Below are 17,201 nucleotides of genomic sequence, written 5' to 3'. Positions count from 1 at the left end.
ATTACATTTTCTTGTGTGGTAAAGATGTTTAGCTTGATGACTTTGGCGTAGGAACTAGTTCCCACTGGGCTAGTCAGAGGTTGTTTGCTCTAGTTAGTCTAGGAAAGTTATGTTCCTACGTTTACATGGTCCAAGATGAGTCTCTGAGAAGGCTGACAGCCTGGGCATCTGTCCTGGGCGGGCCCTGTGCAGTGGCACCCAGCAGCCCATGCACACGGTCTTACAGTGACTTTGCCAGGGGAGCGTGACTTTCTTGTCAGAGCAGCAGGGGGAGCTCAGGGAAACTTATGAACATGGTGTATAAGAATATAGTAGTTGGCAGGTTGGAAGCCAGAAGAGGGGCAAGAGGGGAATACTTAGAGGTGGTGACCTCTGTACTGTTCTTGGGAATTCAGCCTGGGGTCTTAAGATTCTTTGGTTTCCTTTTATTCTCAGGAGCAAAAGAAGAAAGATGATGTGATTGGTGGTAAGAAGCCATTTCGACCAGAGGCCTCAGGCTCCAGCCGGGACTCCCTGATATCTCAGTCCCACACCCCACACAACCTTCACCCTCAGAAGCCTCACTTGCCTGCCTCCCATGGCCCACAGATGCACGGACACCCAAGAGATAACTATAATCACCCCAACAAGAGACACTTTAGTAATGCAGGTAGGTCATTAAGTGGAGTTTTAAAAAGAGATGCCAAAAGAATCATTGTATTTTCCGAAAATAGCTAGACCTTTGTACTTTATTCTCCTTCAACACTTTACTGTCTTCTTTTGTCTTAGTGACACAGCACATGAAGTAAAGATCCAAAAGTCTCCAGCTCTAAGAAGAACATGGCCACCATCATAAACAAATGACAGACTGAGAGAAACAATTTACATTATATAGGACAGTCACATGGTTAAAACTGCTAATACTGAAAGAGCCTTGTAAATTGGTAACAAAAGAATAACCAAATAGAAAAATGGGCAAAGGTTAGGGGTTGGGAATTCATACAGAAGAGGAAATTCAAATGGCCAATATGACAAGATGGCCAGCATTGCTGTTAGGGAAATGTAAATTAAAGCAATGGTAAGCTAACCAATTTTTTTTTTTTCGGCCATTCAGATCAACAAAAGTTAAAAGGGTGAAATACATACAAATTGCTAAGAGTGTGAATTGCTACAATCTTTCCAAGAATTAATCTCAAATATCTTAAATACATAAGCCCCTTTTCTGTATGTATGAGGATGCCATTCAGTCTTAGAATGGCAAAAAGTTGGAAATAACTTGAATATCCATTAATAGGAGAATCATTGGATAAATAGTAGGACATTTGTACTCTAAATATTATCATCAATTATTAAAAAGAATGAGTTGACTTTATAGATCAACAACAAAATCTATGTCTGTGTTTAAATTTATTGAGGTGACAATCATATAACCTAAACTTTACCATTTTATTTTTTATTTCTTTTTAAATGTATTTGTTCATTTTTTTTTTCTGTTTTTGACATTTAGTTTTAAAATTTATCTACTTATTTGTTTGTTTTTTAATTTACATCCAAGTTAGCATATAGTGCAATAATGATTTCAGGAGTAGATTCCAGTGATTCATCCCTTATTTATAACACCCAGTGCTCATCCCTACAAGTGTCTTCCTTAATGCCCCTTACCCGTTTATCCCATCCCCCTACCTATAACCCCTCCAGCAACCCTCAATTTGTTCTCTATATTTAAGAGTCTCTTATGTTTTGTCCCCCTCCCTGTTTTTATATTATTTTTGCTTCCCTTCCCTTCCCTTCACCTGTTTTGTATCTTAAGTTAAACTTTACCATTTTAAATACCCAATTCAATGGGATTTAGTACACTCAGAGTGTTGTGCAACCACCACTTCTATCTTAGTTGCAAAACATTTCCATCACCTCAAATGGGAATCCCACATCCAGGAGACAGTTTGTCCCCATTCCTTCTTCTCAGCCTCCGCAGTCCCCAGTCTGTATCCTGTCTATCTGGATTCATGTATTTTGGACATTGCATATTAATGGAATCATACTATGTGTGTCTGACTTCTGTTTTCAAGGTTTATGTTTTTTTGTTTGTTTTTATAATTTAACTTTATTTTTTATTTTTAAAAATTTACATCCAAATTAGTTAGTATATAGTGAAGCAATGATTTCAGGAGTAGATTCCTTAATGCCCCTTACCCATTTAGCCCATCCCCCCCTCCCACAACCCCTCCAGCAACCCTCAGTTTGTTCTCCATATTTATGAGTCTCTTTTGTCCCCCTCCCTGTTTTTATATTATTTTTGTTTCCCTTCCCTTATGTTCATCTGTTTTGTCTCTTAAAGTCCTCATATGAGTGAAGTCATATGATTTTTGTCTTTCTCTGACTAATTTCACTTAACATAATACCCTCCAGTTCCATCCACGTAGTTGCAAATGGCAAGATTTCATTCTTTTTGATTGCCGAGTTATACTCCATTGTATATATGTACCACATTCATCCATCGATGGACATTTGAGCTCTTTCCATACTTTGGTTATTATGGATAGTGCTGCTATAAACATGGGGGTGCATGTGTCCCTTTGAAACAGCATACCTGTATGCCTTGGATAAATGCCTAGCAGTGCAATTGCTGGGTCGTAGGGTAGTTCTGTTTTTAGTTTTTTGAGAAACCTCCATACTATTTTCCAGAGTGGCTGCACCAGCTTGCATTCCCACCAACAGTGCAAAAGAGATCCTCTTTCTCCACATCCTCAACAACATCTGTTGTTGCCTGAGTTGTTAATGTGAGCCATTCTGACAGGTGTAAGGTGGTATCTCATTGTGGTTTTGATTTGTATTTTCCTGATGATGAGTGATGTGGAGCATTTTTTCATGTGTTGGTTGGCCATCTGGATGTCTTCTTTGGAGAAGTGTCTATTCATGTCTTTGCCCATTTCTTCACTGGATTATTTGTTTTTTGGCTGTTTTGTATGTTGTTGTTTTTTAATAGTTCATTATTCTTAATGTATTTTTTTTTTTTTTTTTTTTTTAGTTTATTCTCAAGTTAGTTAACACACAGTGTAGTCTTGTCTTCAGGAATAGATTTTTGTGATTCATCTCTTACATATGACACCCAGTGCTTGTTCCAACAAGTGCCCTCCTCAATGCCCATCACCCATTTTCCTCATGCCCCCCAACCCCCTACCCCATCAACCCTCAGTTTGTTTTCTGTATTTATATGGTTTGCTTCCCTCTCTGTTCTTATTTCTCTTTCCCTTTCCCTATGGTCATCTGTTAAGTTTCTCAAATTCCATATATGAGTGATATCATATGATATGTATCTTTCTCTGACTTATTTTGCTTAGCATAAAACCCTCCAGTTCCATCCATGTTGTTGCAGATAGCAAGATTTCATTCTTTTTCATCATCGAGTAGTATTCCATTATGAATGTATGTACCACATCTTCTTTATCCACTCATCAGTCAATGGACATTGGCGCTCTTTCCATAATTTGACTATTGTTGAAAGCACTGCTATAAACTTTGGGGTGCATGTGCCCCTTCAAATGACACCTGTATCCTTTGGATAAATTCCTAGTAGTGCAATTGCTGGGTCATAGAGTAGTTCTATTGTTAAGCTTTTGAGGAACCTCCACACTTTTCCAAGGTGGCTGCACCAGTTTGCATTCTCACCAACAGTGCAAGAGGATTCCCCTTACTCCACATCCTCGCCAACATGTGTTGTTTCTTGAGTTGTTAATTTTAGCCATTGTGACAGGCGTGAGGTGGTATCTCAATGTGGTTTTGTAGGTCTGTCTGTGTTGTAATGGGTATCAGTACCTCACTCCTTCCTGTGGCTGAATAACCTCGCATTGTGTGGGTACACACCACAGTCTGTTATCCATTCATCTGTTGGGGTTGTTTCTACTTTTTGGCTATTGTGAATAGTACTGCTGTGAAAATCTGTGTGTAAGTTACTTTTGAGTACCTATTTTCAGTTCTTTTGGGTATATACCTAGTAGGGGAATTGCTGGGTTATGTGGTAATTCTAATTTAATTTTTTGAGGAACCATCAAACGTTTTCTGTAGTGTATGTTTGAATACTGTTTTGAATGCTTATTCAGAACAATACTGTGTTTGAATTAGTATCGAGAAAGTTGTGAAAACACACACTGTATATAGCATACATAGAAGTCCTAGTATAGGATTTTGCAAAGAATCAAATATTCCATAATAATCTTTTAAAATTTTTTTTTTTCAACGTTTATTTATTTTTGGGACAGAGAGAGACAGAGCATGAACGGGGGAGGGGCAGAGAGAGAGAGGGAGACACAGAACCGGAAACAGGCTCCAGGCTCTGAGCCATCAGCCCAGAGCCCGACGCGGGGCTCGAACTCACGGGCCGCGAGATCGTGACCTGGCTGAAGTCGGACGCTTAACCGACTGCGCCACCCAGGCGCCCCTATTCCATAATAATCTTAATGAAGTGTACATTTCTTTCTAAACTTCAGTTTTAGGATTTCCATTTGATTTCTTTTGAAAAATACATTTCATTCTTCCGGTAAAATTCTCAAGCTTTTAGAAAACTTGATTTTCTTCATTCTTCTGGTAAAATTCTCAAGCTTTTAGAAAACTTGATTTTCTTCATCTTTTCCTCTGTTTTTGAGCATACGAATTAACAGTTATTTAAAAATCTTTGCTAAGTCCAGTATCTCAATTCTTGTGAATCATTTTCTGTTGTGTGTTTTATTTTTCTTGGTTTTCATCCATATAGTTCTGTCTTTGGCATGCCTAGTTATTTTTGATTAAGTGGGGGAACCTATGTTTTAAAAATTGTGGAAGCTCCAGGAGCACCTGGGTGGCTCAGTCAGTCAAGCATCCAATTCTTGATCTCGGTTCAGGTCTCATCTCAGCGTCGTAAGTTCAAGCACCATGCCAGGCTCCATGCAGGGTGTGGAGCCTACTTGAAAAAAAAATTATGGAAGCTTCAGGTGGTTCTGCTTTCCTAGAGAGGATTCATTCTTTCCTCCCCAAGGGCACATGGAGTGTAAGGCGATCATTCTGGTCTAGTCGTCTAGTCTGCCTCTGGGCTCCCCTGTTCCTGGGGCTTAGCTCTTCAGAGTGCTCAGCAGAGGGCCTGGAGCATTTTCTGCCCCTCATCTTCTGCAGGCCCTAGACTCGAATCTTGGTTTTCTCAGCACCATGAGACTACCTGGACTGCTCTGCTCTTCTGAGGCTTAGGTCTTCAGCCTCTGCTCCCTGCAGATTCAGCACTTATCTTAAGACTGGATGTGTGTTTGAGCCCTTCAAGTCTGCCATGTCCGTCTAGCCTAGAAAGACCACCGAAGGCTCAGCTTGTGCTGGTAAAAGCTCAGATGTTCAGCTCCTTGCCTCTGCTCAGAATCACAGGCCTCCCCAATGACTACAGCGGTCACCTTACCTCTCTAAGGTTTTCTGCTCTTCAGTCTTAATGCCTTCTAGTCTAGTCCTGAATGCCCTGTCTACTCTTTGATGTCCTCAAACAGGTAATTTTTGTTTATCTGGCCTTTCTTACTGTCCTTGGCGGAGCGTAATTCTGCTGTAAGCTACCCTGAATTGCCTGGAAGCACAAGTGCCAGGTCTCCTAATGTTACAAATCTAAGTAGTTCTGAGTTAATTGATCCCCATTTGATGCAGGGGGACAAAAGGTAATTACTCTACAAGAGTAATTCCTCTCGAGAGGAAGAGAGAGAGAGGGAGAGTGAGAGGGAGAGCGAGCGAGATATATCCATGTTCGTAGATCTGATTGTATTATCTGTATTGACTTCTTCCTGGGATCAGACTGGTTTTGTGTTATTCGTGTGATGTCAACTGATTTTGTATTCTGATCCTTTGAAAGAACTCTTCTTATATCACTGTAGTCTTTTATTTAAGTCTTGGATTCTTCACCCATCTACTAAATAGCTCAGTACTTCCTAACAGCGACCTACCTCATGATGGGTTCAAGAAGAAAGAAAAGCACTGTTCAGTTCCTCTGGAAATAAATGAGTTGGCTTGATTTGTAAGCCTCTCCATGATACCGCAGACACTGACACCCCATTTGAAATACTACTTTCCATTTGAAGCCATCGCCAAGTGATTGGTTTTCATGTTGTGAAGGTGTCTCTTTTTGTTGTTGTCTGTTAAGTTATTAGGTTGAATAGTTAAAGTTTTTTTACTTCTTGGTCCTCTGGCCTGATCCACAACCAGAGCAGCAGGGAATTTAAGCCACTGGCTGAGTGTGTTATCAGTTCCTAAGCTGTCAGGTTCCTTCATTATTCTTTGGCTCTGTAGAAAAGTATTTAGAAGACCGGCAGCATGAGTAGAGGGGTATCTACTTGGTGGCTTATTTTAGATGTTAATATAGTTGTAGATAGAAGACGAATTTCCCATGAGGCCACGTAGTTCTTCTGGGTAAGCCTGTGTCCCAGTTTCCTAAGGCGCCACAAACTGGGAAATGTATTTTTATACACTTTTGGAGGCCAGAAGTCTGCACTGAGTGTCGGTCGGGTTGTCTCTCTCTGGGAGATGTGGGGGAGGATCTGGTCCCTGCCTCTCTCCTGGCTTGTAGTGGCCACCAGCAACCCTTGTTGCTACTTGACTTCTGGTTGCGTTCTTCCTGTCTCTGCCTCCATCTCTAGTGTCTCCTTGTCTCAGACCTCCCTCTGCCTTTCTCTTAGAAGAATATCTGTCATTGGATTTAGGGCCCAACCTAAATCTGAGATGATCTCATCTCAAAATCCTTAATTACATATGCAAAGACCCAGTTTCCCAGTAAAGTCACTTACAGATTCTGAGTGGACATACATTTTGGGGGTCACACTTAAACCCACTATAGCCTCCATTCCTGGACTTTTATGTGTTTACTGCCTTTCTGATTAAAATAAGTGTGATTCTTCTGAAGGAAAAGGGAGGCTATAGAAGCTGAAACAGATATCAGTTTGGCCCTACCTTTGAGAGTTAGTGTATTGATCCAAATCCAACGTTAGAGGATTCACTTTTTATAGGAGGAGGTTTATCTCCTTGATGTGGGCTGGGAAAGAGTAGTAGTAGAATCAGTATGAGTAGCCTGGAAATATTTTCAGAGACCAGGCACTGGCTGACCATGTTATCTGTAGCAGTGGGTAAATAAAGTTGAGATGTGTAAACAGAAGATACCACTTTAATGGCTATGAAACTCAGCAGTTGTGTTTTCTGAATTAATGTTTAGGGTTTTTTTTGTTTTTTGTTTCTGGGTTTTTTTTGAGTGAAATCTGATTTTAAGGGTCTGCCCCAGATTGCAGGGTAAAGAGGCATGGAAAAGAAAAAGCAGTAATTTTTATGATTTCATAAGGAGAAAAGCAGTGAGTTTTCTTTTGCCTTAAAAGTTGAGGGAGAGAAGGTTGGGACTCATTACTGGTATGTTTACCAGCAGCAAAAAGGCTAGGAAGGAGGAAATTTAATGTCTATTTATATAACGTGTCAGCCTTTGAGTTTAAACTTCAGTGGATGTGAAATTCAGCCATTTTTTGAAGTCATGAAACTGTTCTTTCTTTTCCTGCAGATCGAGGAGACTGGCAGAGGGAAAGAAAGTTCAACTATGGTGGTGGCAACAGCAATCCTCCGTGGGGTAGTGACCGGCACCACCAGTATGAGCAGCACTGGTACAAGGACCACCATTATGGGGACCGGCGACACATGGACGCCCACCGCTCTGGGAGCTACAGACCCAACAATCTGTCCAGAAAAAGACCTTATGACCAGTACAGTAGCGACCGAGACCACAGGGGACACAGAGATTATTATGACAGGTAGGCAGAAGGTCCCGAGACACCAGGCCGACCTCTGCCAGGAGTCTCACTGGTTAAGGGGAAGAGATAAAGTGACATACACATTAATGTACTTATTAAATGTTCACTGAACATTTCATCCTGTGCCAGTCATGGTCCCTAGTCTGAACCAATGTTTTTGCCATCAGGACATCCTCAGGGTGTTGGGGAGGAATCACGGTGTAGACAGCTGATATGGTGTGCTAAGTGGATGATTGAAAGTAGAGGTTTTGAGTTTTTCCTGAGGACTGAGGCAGAGAAGAAGTTGCTGATTGTTGATTTGGGCCTTGAAGAGTCTGCTAAACAGAAAGGGAATGGGTATCACAGGCCGAGGCCAAGGGTGAGCATCCGGAGAGGGAAGTCCAGAAGATGGACACATTGGATAGTAAGAAGGCCTTGAATGCCAGATTATAGGTCTTAAGTTGTGTTCTCTGGGTCATATAGGGAGCCATTTGGAGTTTTATCCTTCTACTTGTACAGGAAAAGAGTTTTGTGTCTTCTGTGGAAATGTAGGAAAGTGGTAGCCTTGAAACATTAGAGTCCACGACCAAAATTATTGAGCTTGATGTGAGGCTCTCAGATACACTGGGTAGCAGGGATCCTGAGATGGGTCCCAGCCTGTGGACCTTGCCTGCCACCAGTCCACAGTTTAGGGGCGAAAGACTTGTGAAGTTTTACCCTGTCTACAACTATACACCACCATTAATGAGCCAAGATTGTAACTTGGGAGAGTTACCAAGTATATAGGAAGGGCTTAAGTTTTCTGTATTCTTCCTAGAATAGGACTTGACTATATTTTAACCTCACAGAAACTTTGGCTTTTCTTAGGCTAACGACATGCTTTGCTTGGACTTGAATTTAAATTTGGAAAATTTCATATTCAGCATCTCCCTTTTTGGAGGATCTGGTAACACATTACATAGCCAAGTAGCAGCTGTCTCCTTTAGAGGAGGTTTCAACTGAACCCCTTTGCCCCCACCCTTCTGTATCATCTTGTGTGGCCCCAGTGGGCATTTGCCCTACATTTCTTTGTGTAGATCTATATTTCTATTCAGCATCACTCTTTTTCTGCCCAAAGGACTTTTATTTTAGTATGGGTCTGCTGGGGATAAATCCTTTCAGCATTTGTATGTCTGAGAGAGTCTTTAGTTTGCCTTCATTTGTGAAAGATACTTTGCTGGGTATAAATTCCCAGGTTAACACTTTCCGTACTTTAAAGATGTTCCTCTTCTGTCTGCTTGCTCTGTTTCTGATGGAAAATCTGTCATCTTTATAAAACATGTCTTTTTTCCTTCATTACTGGTTTTTAGCCATTTGGTTGTAGTGCTGCATCCTGCTGTATTTTTCCTCATGTTTGTTTTGCTTGGGAAGTGTTGAACTTGGATTTGTGGGTTTGTCTTTCCTATCAAATTAGGAAGATTTTTTTTTTTTTTTAACCATTATTTCATCAGTGTTTTTCCTGTCCTACCTCCCTCATCTCCTGTGGAGATCCCACTTAAACCTGTATTAAGCTGTTTGCATTGATTGCTGTCACAGCTCACTAATGCTCTGCTTATTTTTTTTTAATTTTGTTTTCTTTCTGTCTCAGCCGGAGAGTTTCTGTTGGCTGTGTCTACAAGTTCACCAAGATTTTCTTTTTCAATGTCTAACCTGCCTTGAGCCCCATACAATATATTTTGCATTTCATACATTATAGTTGTATTTCTAGAAGTTGTATTTGAGCTTTTTTTTTTTTTTTTTTAACTTAAATCTTTCTAACCTTTTGAAATCTGGAATACAGTTTAAAAATAGTTTTTAGGGCACCTGGGCGACTTGGTTGCGTGTCCGACTCTTGATTCAGCTCAGGTCATGATCCCAGGGTCGTGGGATCAATCCCCTTGTCGGGCTCCATGCTCTGTGTAGAGCCTGCTTAAGATTAAGATTCTCTCTAGGGGTGCCTGGGTGGCTCAGTTGGTTGAGCATCTGACTTTGGCTCAGGTCATGATCTTGCAGTTCGTGGGTTCCAGCGCTGTGTCAGGGGCTCTGTGCTGATAGCTCGGAGCCTGGAGCCTGCTTCGGATTCTGTGTTTCCCTCTCTCTCTGCCCATCTGCCGCTCACTCTCTGTCTCTCAAAAATAAATAAACATTAAAAAAATTAAAAAAACAAACTTCTTTCTCTTTCTGCTCCTCCCCCCCCACTCTCTCTAAAACAAATAAATAAAATGAAAGTAAAAGCAGCAGCTCTCAAAGATGATAGTTCTCCTTTTAAATATAAAAAAAAATAGTTTTTATATCATTGTTGTCTGATTCTACCATTTGGATTAGTTGCAGCTGATTAACTTATCTCCTCATTATGGTCCTTCCTCTTTTTTCCATGCCTAGTAATTTTTGATTAGATGCCTCACTGAGTGCTGGATATTTTGTATTCCTATAAATATTCTGGAACTCTGTTCTGAGAAATAGGTTATCTAGAGGCAGTTTGATTCTTTCAGCTCTTGCTGTTAAGATTTGTCAGAATGAGAACAATGCTCTGGCAGTCTAATTGTTCCCCCTCACTAGGGTAAGAACACTTTGTTGTACTCCACTGATGTCCCTTGAAGCTTGAGGCTTTTTGGTGTGGCTGGTGAGAACAGGGCCCTTGTACCTCTAATCTTCTGGGTGGTTCTTTTCCTGGCCTTGGATAGTTTCTTCACATGTACACACTTTCTAGTGCTCAATTGAATACCCAAGGGGAACCCTTTGCAGGTGTTTGAACTTCTTTCTGTGTGCAGAATTCTCTTTTGCATTCCATCCTGTGAGTTCCAGCTGTCTTGGTTCTGCCCCCTGCCTCTCAACTGAGGACGTCTCCCCTTCCCTGTGCTGAGGCCTGGAAACTGTCTCAGGGCAATGAGTGGGGTTGTTACAAGCCTCATCTCACTAGTTTTCCATCCCTCAGGGAATCGCTGTTCTTTGTTAATGGACATCTGGTATCTTTAAAACCATTTTTTGTCCCTTTCTGCTTGTTTCAGGTAGGAGGGTGAGTCTAGTTCCCCGTATTCCACCTTGACTGGAAGTTGAAGTCACCAGCTCTCTCTCTCTTGTTTAATGAGGGGAAATTCACATAAACTGAATGAACTGTTTTAAAGCAAACAATTCAGTGACCTTTAATACATCCACAGTGTTGTGCAACCACCGCTGGTGTTAAGTTCCAGATGCTTTCATTGTCCTGAAGAAAACCCCATGACCCTTAAGCAGTCACTCCATTCTATCTCTGCAGCTCCAGATAATCAGCAATCTGTATTTTGTTTTTATGGATTTACTTGTCTTGGATATTTTGTATAAATGAAATCAAGCAAGATGTGGCCTTTTGTGACTGGCTTCTTTGGACACTTAGCATAATGCTTGAGTCTCATCCACACTGTAGCTTGCATTGTAGTACTTCATTTCTTTTTGTGGCTGAGTAATATTCCATTGTATATATATATACCACAGTTTGTTCATCCACTCATTGATGGACATTTGAATTGTTTCCACCTTTGGCCATTGTACATAGTGCTGCTATGAACATGAGCGCAAAATTATTTGTTGGAATACCTGTTTTCAGTTCTTTTGGGTCTATACCTAAGAGGTAATTGTTAGTTGTATGGGAATTCTACATTTGGCTTCTTAGAAACCACCTGTTTTCCACAGTGGCTGAAACATTTTACATTCCTACTAGCATCGTATGAGAGTTGCAGTTTTCCCACATCTTTGCCAACACTTACTTTCTATGTGTGTGTGTGTGTGTGTGTGTGTGTGTGTGTGTTCGTTCAACATGACCATCCTAGTGGGTGTGAATCAGGTAAGTAGCTCCTTGTGGTTTGATTTGCATTTCCCTGATGATTAGTATTCTTTAAAGATGTTGAGCGTCTTTTCATGTGCTTAGCGGCCATTTGTAGATCTTTGGAGAAATGTTTGTTTCAGTCCTTTCCCCATTTTTGAATTGGGTTGTCTTTTTGTTGTTGACTTGTACCAATTTTCTTTTAATAAGATAACAAGCAGTTTACTGTGGTGCTAAGTAAAAATTTTACTATTCTTTACATGGAGTCAATTTATTAAATACTTTATTTAACTCTTCATTTATTGTTGAATGTTTGGGTTGATTGTGGCTTTTGCTGTTACTAATAACTTCTCGAATAATTTCTGTGGCTCTTTTTCCCCTCAGGCCAGGTCAAAGAATATGAAAATGTTTGTAGGTCTGGCCAGTTTTCCTGAAGGGAGTGCATCTTTACAGAACCTCCAGTGATTCAAGGGTGTCCTTGTTTCATTGCAAACTTGAGGTGTATGTCATTTTGTAGGGTAGGATTGGCCAATAAGTATAAAATAGCCCTTTGTTATTACTTTTGTTTTTTTGTTTGTTTGTTTTTGATTCCTAGTAATGTGAACATTTGTGAACTCTGAGTCCTTTGGAAGGGTCCTTGGGTATGAGCACGTGAGGGTGAGCCAGGTGGGCGAGGAGGAGGGGGCGGGCTTGAGCTGTCACCTAAGCCTTGTGTCTCTGTTTCAGGCACCATCATGACTCCAAGCGGAGGAGAGCCGATGAATTTCGGCCTCAAAATTACCACCAGCAGGATTTCCGACGAATGTCTGATCACCGCCCCCCTGTGGGCTACCATGGCCAGGGACCCTCGGACCATTACCGCTCTTTCCACACAGACAAACTGGGGGAGTATAAACAACCCCTGCCCCCCCTGCACCCCGCCGTCTCAGACCCTCGCTCGCCCCCTTCTCAGAAATCCCCCCACGATTCCAAGTCACCCCTGGATCACAGGTCTCCTTTGGAGAGATCACTAGAACAGAAAAACAACCCAGATTATAACTGGAATGTTCGGAAAACATAAAGGACAGCTGGGAATGAAGGGGAGAGCAAGAGTCATTAAGCACCTGGATATTTTTGGTCTGATCCAGTAGGAGCCAGTTATCTAGACCAGTGAGTGGAGTTTCTGGACATGCTGCTGCTGTCAGCTCGCCGGTGGAAGGAGCACCTCAAGGAGCGGGGGGCCTTTCACTTGGTCCAGCTTGGGTTTGGGTCGCCACTCCTGCACTTTGACACCCCCTCCCATTCCAGCCTGGTCCTGGCCTCCCACTGCGAGGAGTGCTAGGAGGAAGACGTGACTTTTGCGTCCCAGCTTCGTGGGCTGTGTTTCCCCAGTGAAGGAAGAAGGGATCTCAGAGTCACGAGGATTTTGTTGCTGGGTCCGTGTGCTCTGGGCCCATGTGCAGTGGGCTGGGAAGGAGCGTGTGTGTGAAGGTTGACGGGACCTGCTGGGCCGCGCGTGATCTGCTTCACTGTGATGTGACGGATGCTGCTGACGGGGCGGGGCGTGGGTGTCGCCTAGTAAGACTTGAAGGGGAGCAGGTACACTCCTCACATGTGTTCTTGGGAGAACCATACACTTGGGCCTCCTTGTGATGCCTTTGGTGCAGGGGCTGGTGGGGAGCAGCTTCCACAGTGGCCCCTTCCCTACAACACTAACCTTTCCCACACTATCTGGACATTTCAGAGGTTCGGTCTTCTGAGTGGGTCTCCTTTGCCCTGGTCCAGGGGAGAGTCGGGCCCATCTGGCTGACTTGTGCGTACTGTGAGTTTTCGGCAGCGTTGGAGCTGGCGTGGGTCTTCCTTGGCTGGGAGTGGGGTGAGAGAGGGGCTAGAGGGGCGGTGTGGCCAGGGACCCGGAATCCCCGGTGGGGTTCTGATTCCTGGGATGAGCAGTCTGAGGGCAGGGCCTGGAGAGGAGGGGAAGCTTGCTGCAAGCGCGCACCCAGGCAGGGGTGTGGGTGGCAGGCATGCTTCCCGGGGGAGGTGGGGGGGCGGGGCTTCAGTGTTGCGCCAGGTCAGCGTTTGCAGCCACGCTCGTTACTTCAGTTCCCTTCTCACAGCTTGAAGAAGTAGACTGCACAGAACATGCAACTCCTGACCCACAGGGCGGGTGGACAGATGAAGTCTGGGTCCCTGTTGGGAACAGGCTCCCACTCCCAGTCGGAGATCGTTAGAATTGAACTCCATTGTTTTTAGAATGAGATCAAATAAGGCGTACACCTAAGGTAAAGTTTTTCCAAAATAGGAAGCCTCCAAAGACAGGGGACTGAGCTGCAGACAGTAAGAGTCCTACTCGGGTTGAACAGAGTCAGAAGTGGGAAGGCGAGTCAGTTGTACCAATTAATCAGGCTCCTTTCATTTTACATTTTACGGATACTGGGCCTTCCATTTTATTCCCTTTAAATATAGCTTGCCAGTATTGTTTGACTGCCCAAAGGCCTTTCTAGGTGGAATAACTGACTTGAACCTACACTGTGCCTATATGCGTCCAGGCTCAGAGCTGGTGACCACCTTTCCATTGGGTGTGCACAGGGTTAAACTCCCTGAACTGACCTGTGAGGACTTCATAAAACTGTTATCACTTACTTGCTGGTAACCTGGGCAGCACCATTATTGCCTTTACTGAGAAATTCCCAAGTCAGCTCGCCCTAGGGAAGCAGATGTGGCTTTGGTGGGTCATCGCACGCAGCCTCGTGGGGCTGGCCGGGCGTGAGTTCCACATGAGAGTCTGGGTCCTCACAGCTTATGTTGGGAGCTTAGTAGGTCTGCCCCTTCCTTATTTATCTCCTCTCGGGACTGGGATTGTTCACCGTGGGCTCGTATCCGGTGAACATGCCCTGGACCACGGCCCAAAGAATGCCTGGGAGCCTCTGGCCACAGCCACTCCACTGGGCACATGCTGTGACTGCTTGGGAGAGAAGAGGGTGTCTGCTGTGGCCTCCACCAGCTTAACTTCTTGCTGACACTACCCTATGTCTTTCTTGCCCAGGCCAAAGAGGAGGGCTAGGTTGGCTTGTCCCTTCCTGTGGTGGGAGGAAGGGAGGGAGGGATGAGCCCCAGGGTGTCTTCCCCTGTGGGAGGGAAGTCAGGCTGTGCCCCCTGGGAAGCCAGGAAAGTCACTGGAGGCCCTGTGTTTCAATACTCATCAGGGGTTTTTTTTCCTCTGAAGTTGATAGGAGATGTGAGTTATTCCCAAAGATGTCTCATCATGAAGAAAAAGGAACTTCCTTTTGTTTACATTCAGGACTTACTGTGCCATATGATGTAGCAAAAGGCAATATTAGCCAGATCAGTGTTAAATTGATTATAAAATTACAGTATCCCCATAAAAGCATCTATTGTAGGTGTTGAGGTATGTTTAAAGAGTCAGGAAAAAGGAGGCATTTCCTCACTGACCTAAATCAGTATGAATATTGTATGCTTTTATCAAAAACAGATTTGCACAGATAGGAATTCTCTCCCTTGTGGATAGGATAAAGTACCCCAGGAACCTGTGAGGGTGATATCACAGAGCCTAGCTTTGAAAGATTCAGTAATTGGGTGGAGACTGCAGGGGTTGAGGAAGAGGGGAGTTGGCATCACCTGAAGTCTGAGTGTGGAACAAGGGTTAGCATGGTATCCCACAGCCCTGGGAAGGGGTGCAGTGAGAGCCCCAGGCATCACTGCGGTCTTTCGGAGATGCTGGAGAGAAGCCGCCAGGCCCTCTGCAGAGCCCCATCTTACGGCCCCTGGTCCCCCTCTCCTAGTCCTTGCGTTGGCCCTTTCACGGGAAGCCAGAACACTTCTCGCATCGTGCTGCAGGCACTCTAGCCTGATGGCTGAGAGCTATATCAGGATGTGTGGTGCACACGCGATTCGGTTACGAATTCACATGGGGACACTGGAATCCTACAGACCAAAATCCACTCGTCAGCAGGAATGGTGGCCCGGGGCCCAGCACTGGTGGTCTTCCGGGCTCGTCTGAGGGCCGCAGTGTCAGGCGGAGAGAGCCAGGCCAAGGGTCCAGGCTGCTTTAGTCCATCTGACCCCACTCGTTTGGGGACAGATGGTTTTTCTTTATTGTAAAATTGTGGACTTTTCAAACCTGTTGACTAAACAGTAATTAATTTATATTTGTGAAAAATGCCACTGTCCTAGTGATTTCTGATGTAAATAATGTTGTTTATATAGTATGTATTAAATTTTCCTACATTGTACAACTGCTGTACTTTTGATTCTTGTATATTAAACAGTGTTACTAAGGATTTTTAGAATTGGGCGGACACGTTGCATTGCGTTGCATCGGCGTGAAACGTGACCAGATACGCGTCCAGCTCCCTTCCCCTGGCTGCCGGGTCATTTGGCCTGTTCGACAGCTTGTGAAATGGAGCCTTTTGAAGTCGCAGTGTTCTTCCTACCAGCACCAGTGTGTTGCTGGGTCTAGGACCCTCACACACAGGTTCCGGAGGTTTTCCCTGCGTGGCCACTGCCAAGGGTAGTGGTCCCGGGATTACCCGGACCAGTGACAGTCCCTGGTGGAGCAGAGCGGCCCACCCTTTCCCACGTTGGTTGTGCCAGAGAAGGAGCCCTGGAGACCTGGAAGGTGCATTTTGAAGACCTGTGTCATTCAGACAGGGTCCTGTAGCTCCCCTTCCATCCAGAGGAAGTGAAAACACAGTGTCTGCCAGTCCACAGCAGTGAGGGTGATTTAACAGTTGGGTTATATATTCATGAAGAGGGAAAAAGGCATTTTATAATGGAAACACTGACATGAATGTTAACTCTAGCAATTTGGCACAGGGGCAGGCCCGGCTCCTACGAGGCCCAGACAGGAGGGGTGGCCCAGCCCTCGGGTGGAGATCCCGTCTGAGTAGGAGCTGGAGAAGGTTGCCAGACCCAAAGGGTTTTGCTAATGCTTAGGGGGATTTCAAAACCAAACTCCTAGTCTTCTCGACCCTCCTTATTCTTGATACCCAATAAACCCATAACGTTTGCTCAGTTAACTCCCCGGTTGGGACTCTCAACCCGGGAGACCCGGCCGTGGGGGCCCTCCCTCAGCCTGTCCTGTGCGGGAGGGAGAGGCTGGGATATTTGGTGCACAAGAGTTCTTGAGTCCAAGACTCAAAAGAAGAGTTGAGGGCTCCTCCTGCCGATAAACAACTCAACAATCGTGTTGCAACTCACAGCTCGGCTGGAACATCTTTGGGAAACTTTTAAGAACAAGCACTGCAATAATCAGCTCAGGATTTACAATAGCAACGCGGCTTCTACACCGACCGCTGCCAAGAAGCCTGCCTTTTACTGGAAGAAGCAGGCGCAAGGCTCCCTCCCTCCTCCCTGGCGGGGCCTCAAGTGTCTGGCATGAAGGCAAGCCCTCCTCAATTAGCACCGACTGAAAGGTCACTTACTGAAACACAAGGCCCCGTGGTTTGCCAGACCAGTCTGGACTCCGGATGCCGACCTGTGGCTCTTTAAAGGAGCAGGACCGGGTTTGCCACCAGAGGCTGTGCCTTCGCTGTGTCGGCGTCCCCCCAACCCCCTGCCCGTCACATTCTGAGGCTGGAATGCCACTCAGCCCGTCGCCTCCCAACCTGCCTCCGCTGTCTGTTCTGCTAGGTGATTTG

At 44.4% G+C, this 17,201-nt stretch overlaps 1 protein-coding gene across 4 annotated transcripts in view; it reads left to right on the top strand.

Annotated features, from left to right (window-relative positions):
• The window catches only part of CHD2 (chromodomain helicase DNA binding protein 2), a 124,220-nt gene extending 108,426 nt beyond the window's left edge, over positions 1-15,794 (top strand). For all 4 annotated transcript variants that reach the window (XM_047086609.1, XM_047086611.1, XM_047086610.1 and 1 more), the window contains 3 exons: positions 436-649; positions 7,517-7,763; positions 12,286-15,794. In XM_047086609.1, the coding sequence (XP_046942565.1) occupies positions 436-649; positions 7,517-7,763; positions 12,286-12,619 (795 nt within the window). In that variant the 3' untranslated portion in view covers positions 12,620-15,794. The remainder of the gene's footprint in view (positions 1-435; positions 650-7,516; positions 7,764-12,285) is intronic.
• Positions 15,795-17,201: the final 1,407 nt, after the last annotated feature.

Source organism: Lynx rufus, unplaced genomic scaffold (assembly GCF_022079265.1).
Source record: "Lynx rufus isolate CCGP_SWC_20201006 ecotype Redwood Valley unplaced genomic scaffold, mLynRuf1.p SCAF_21, whole genome shotgun sequence".
NCBI classification, from domain to species: Eukaryota; Metazoa; Chordata; class Mammalia; order Carnivora; family Felidae; genus Lynx; species Lynx rufus.
Note: the sequence above shows the minus strand (reverse complement) of the source record. Positions and strands in the feature narration are given on the sequence as shown.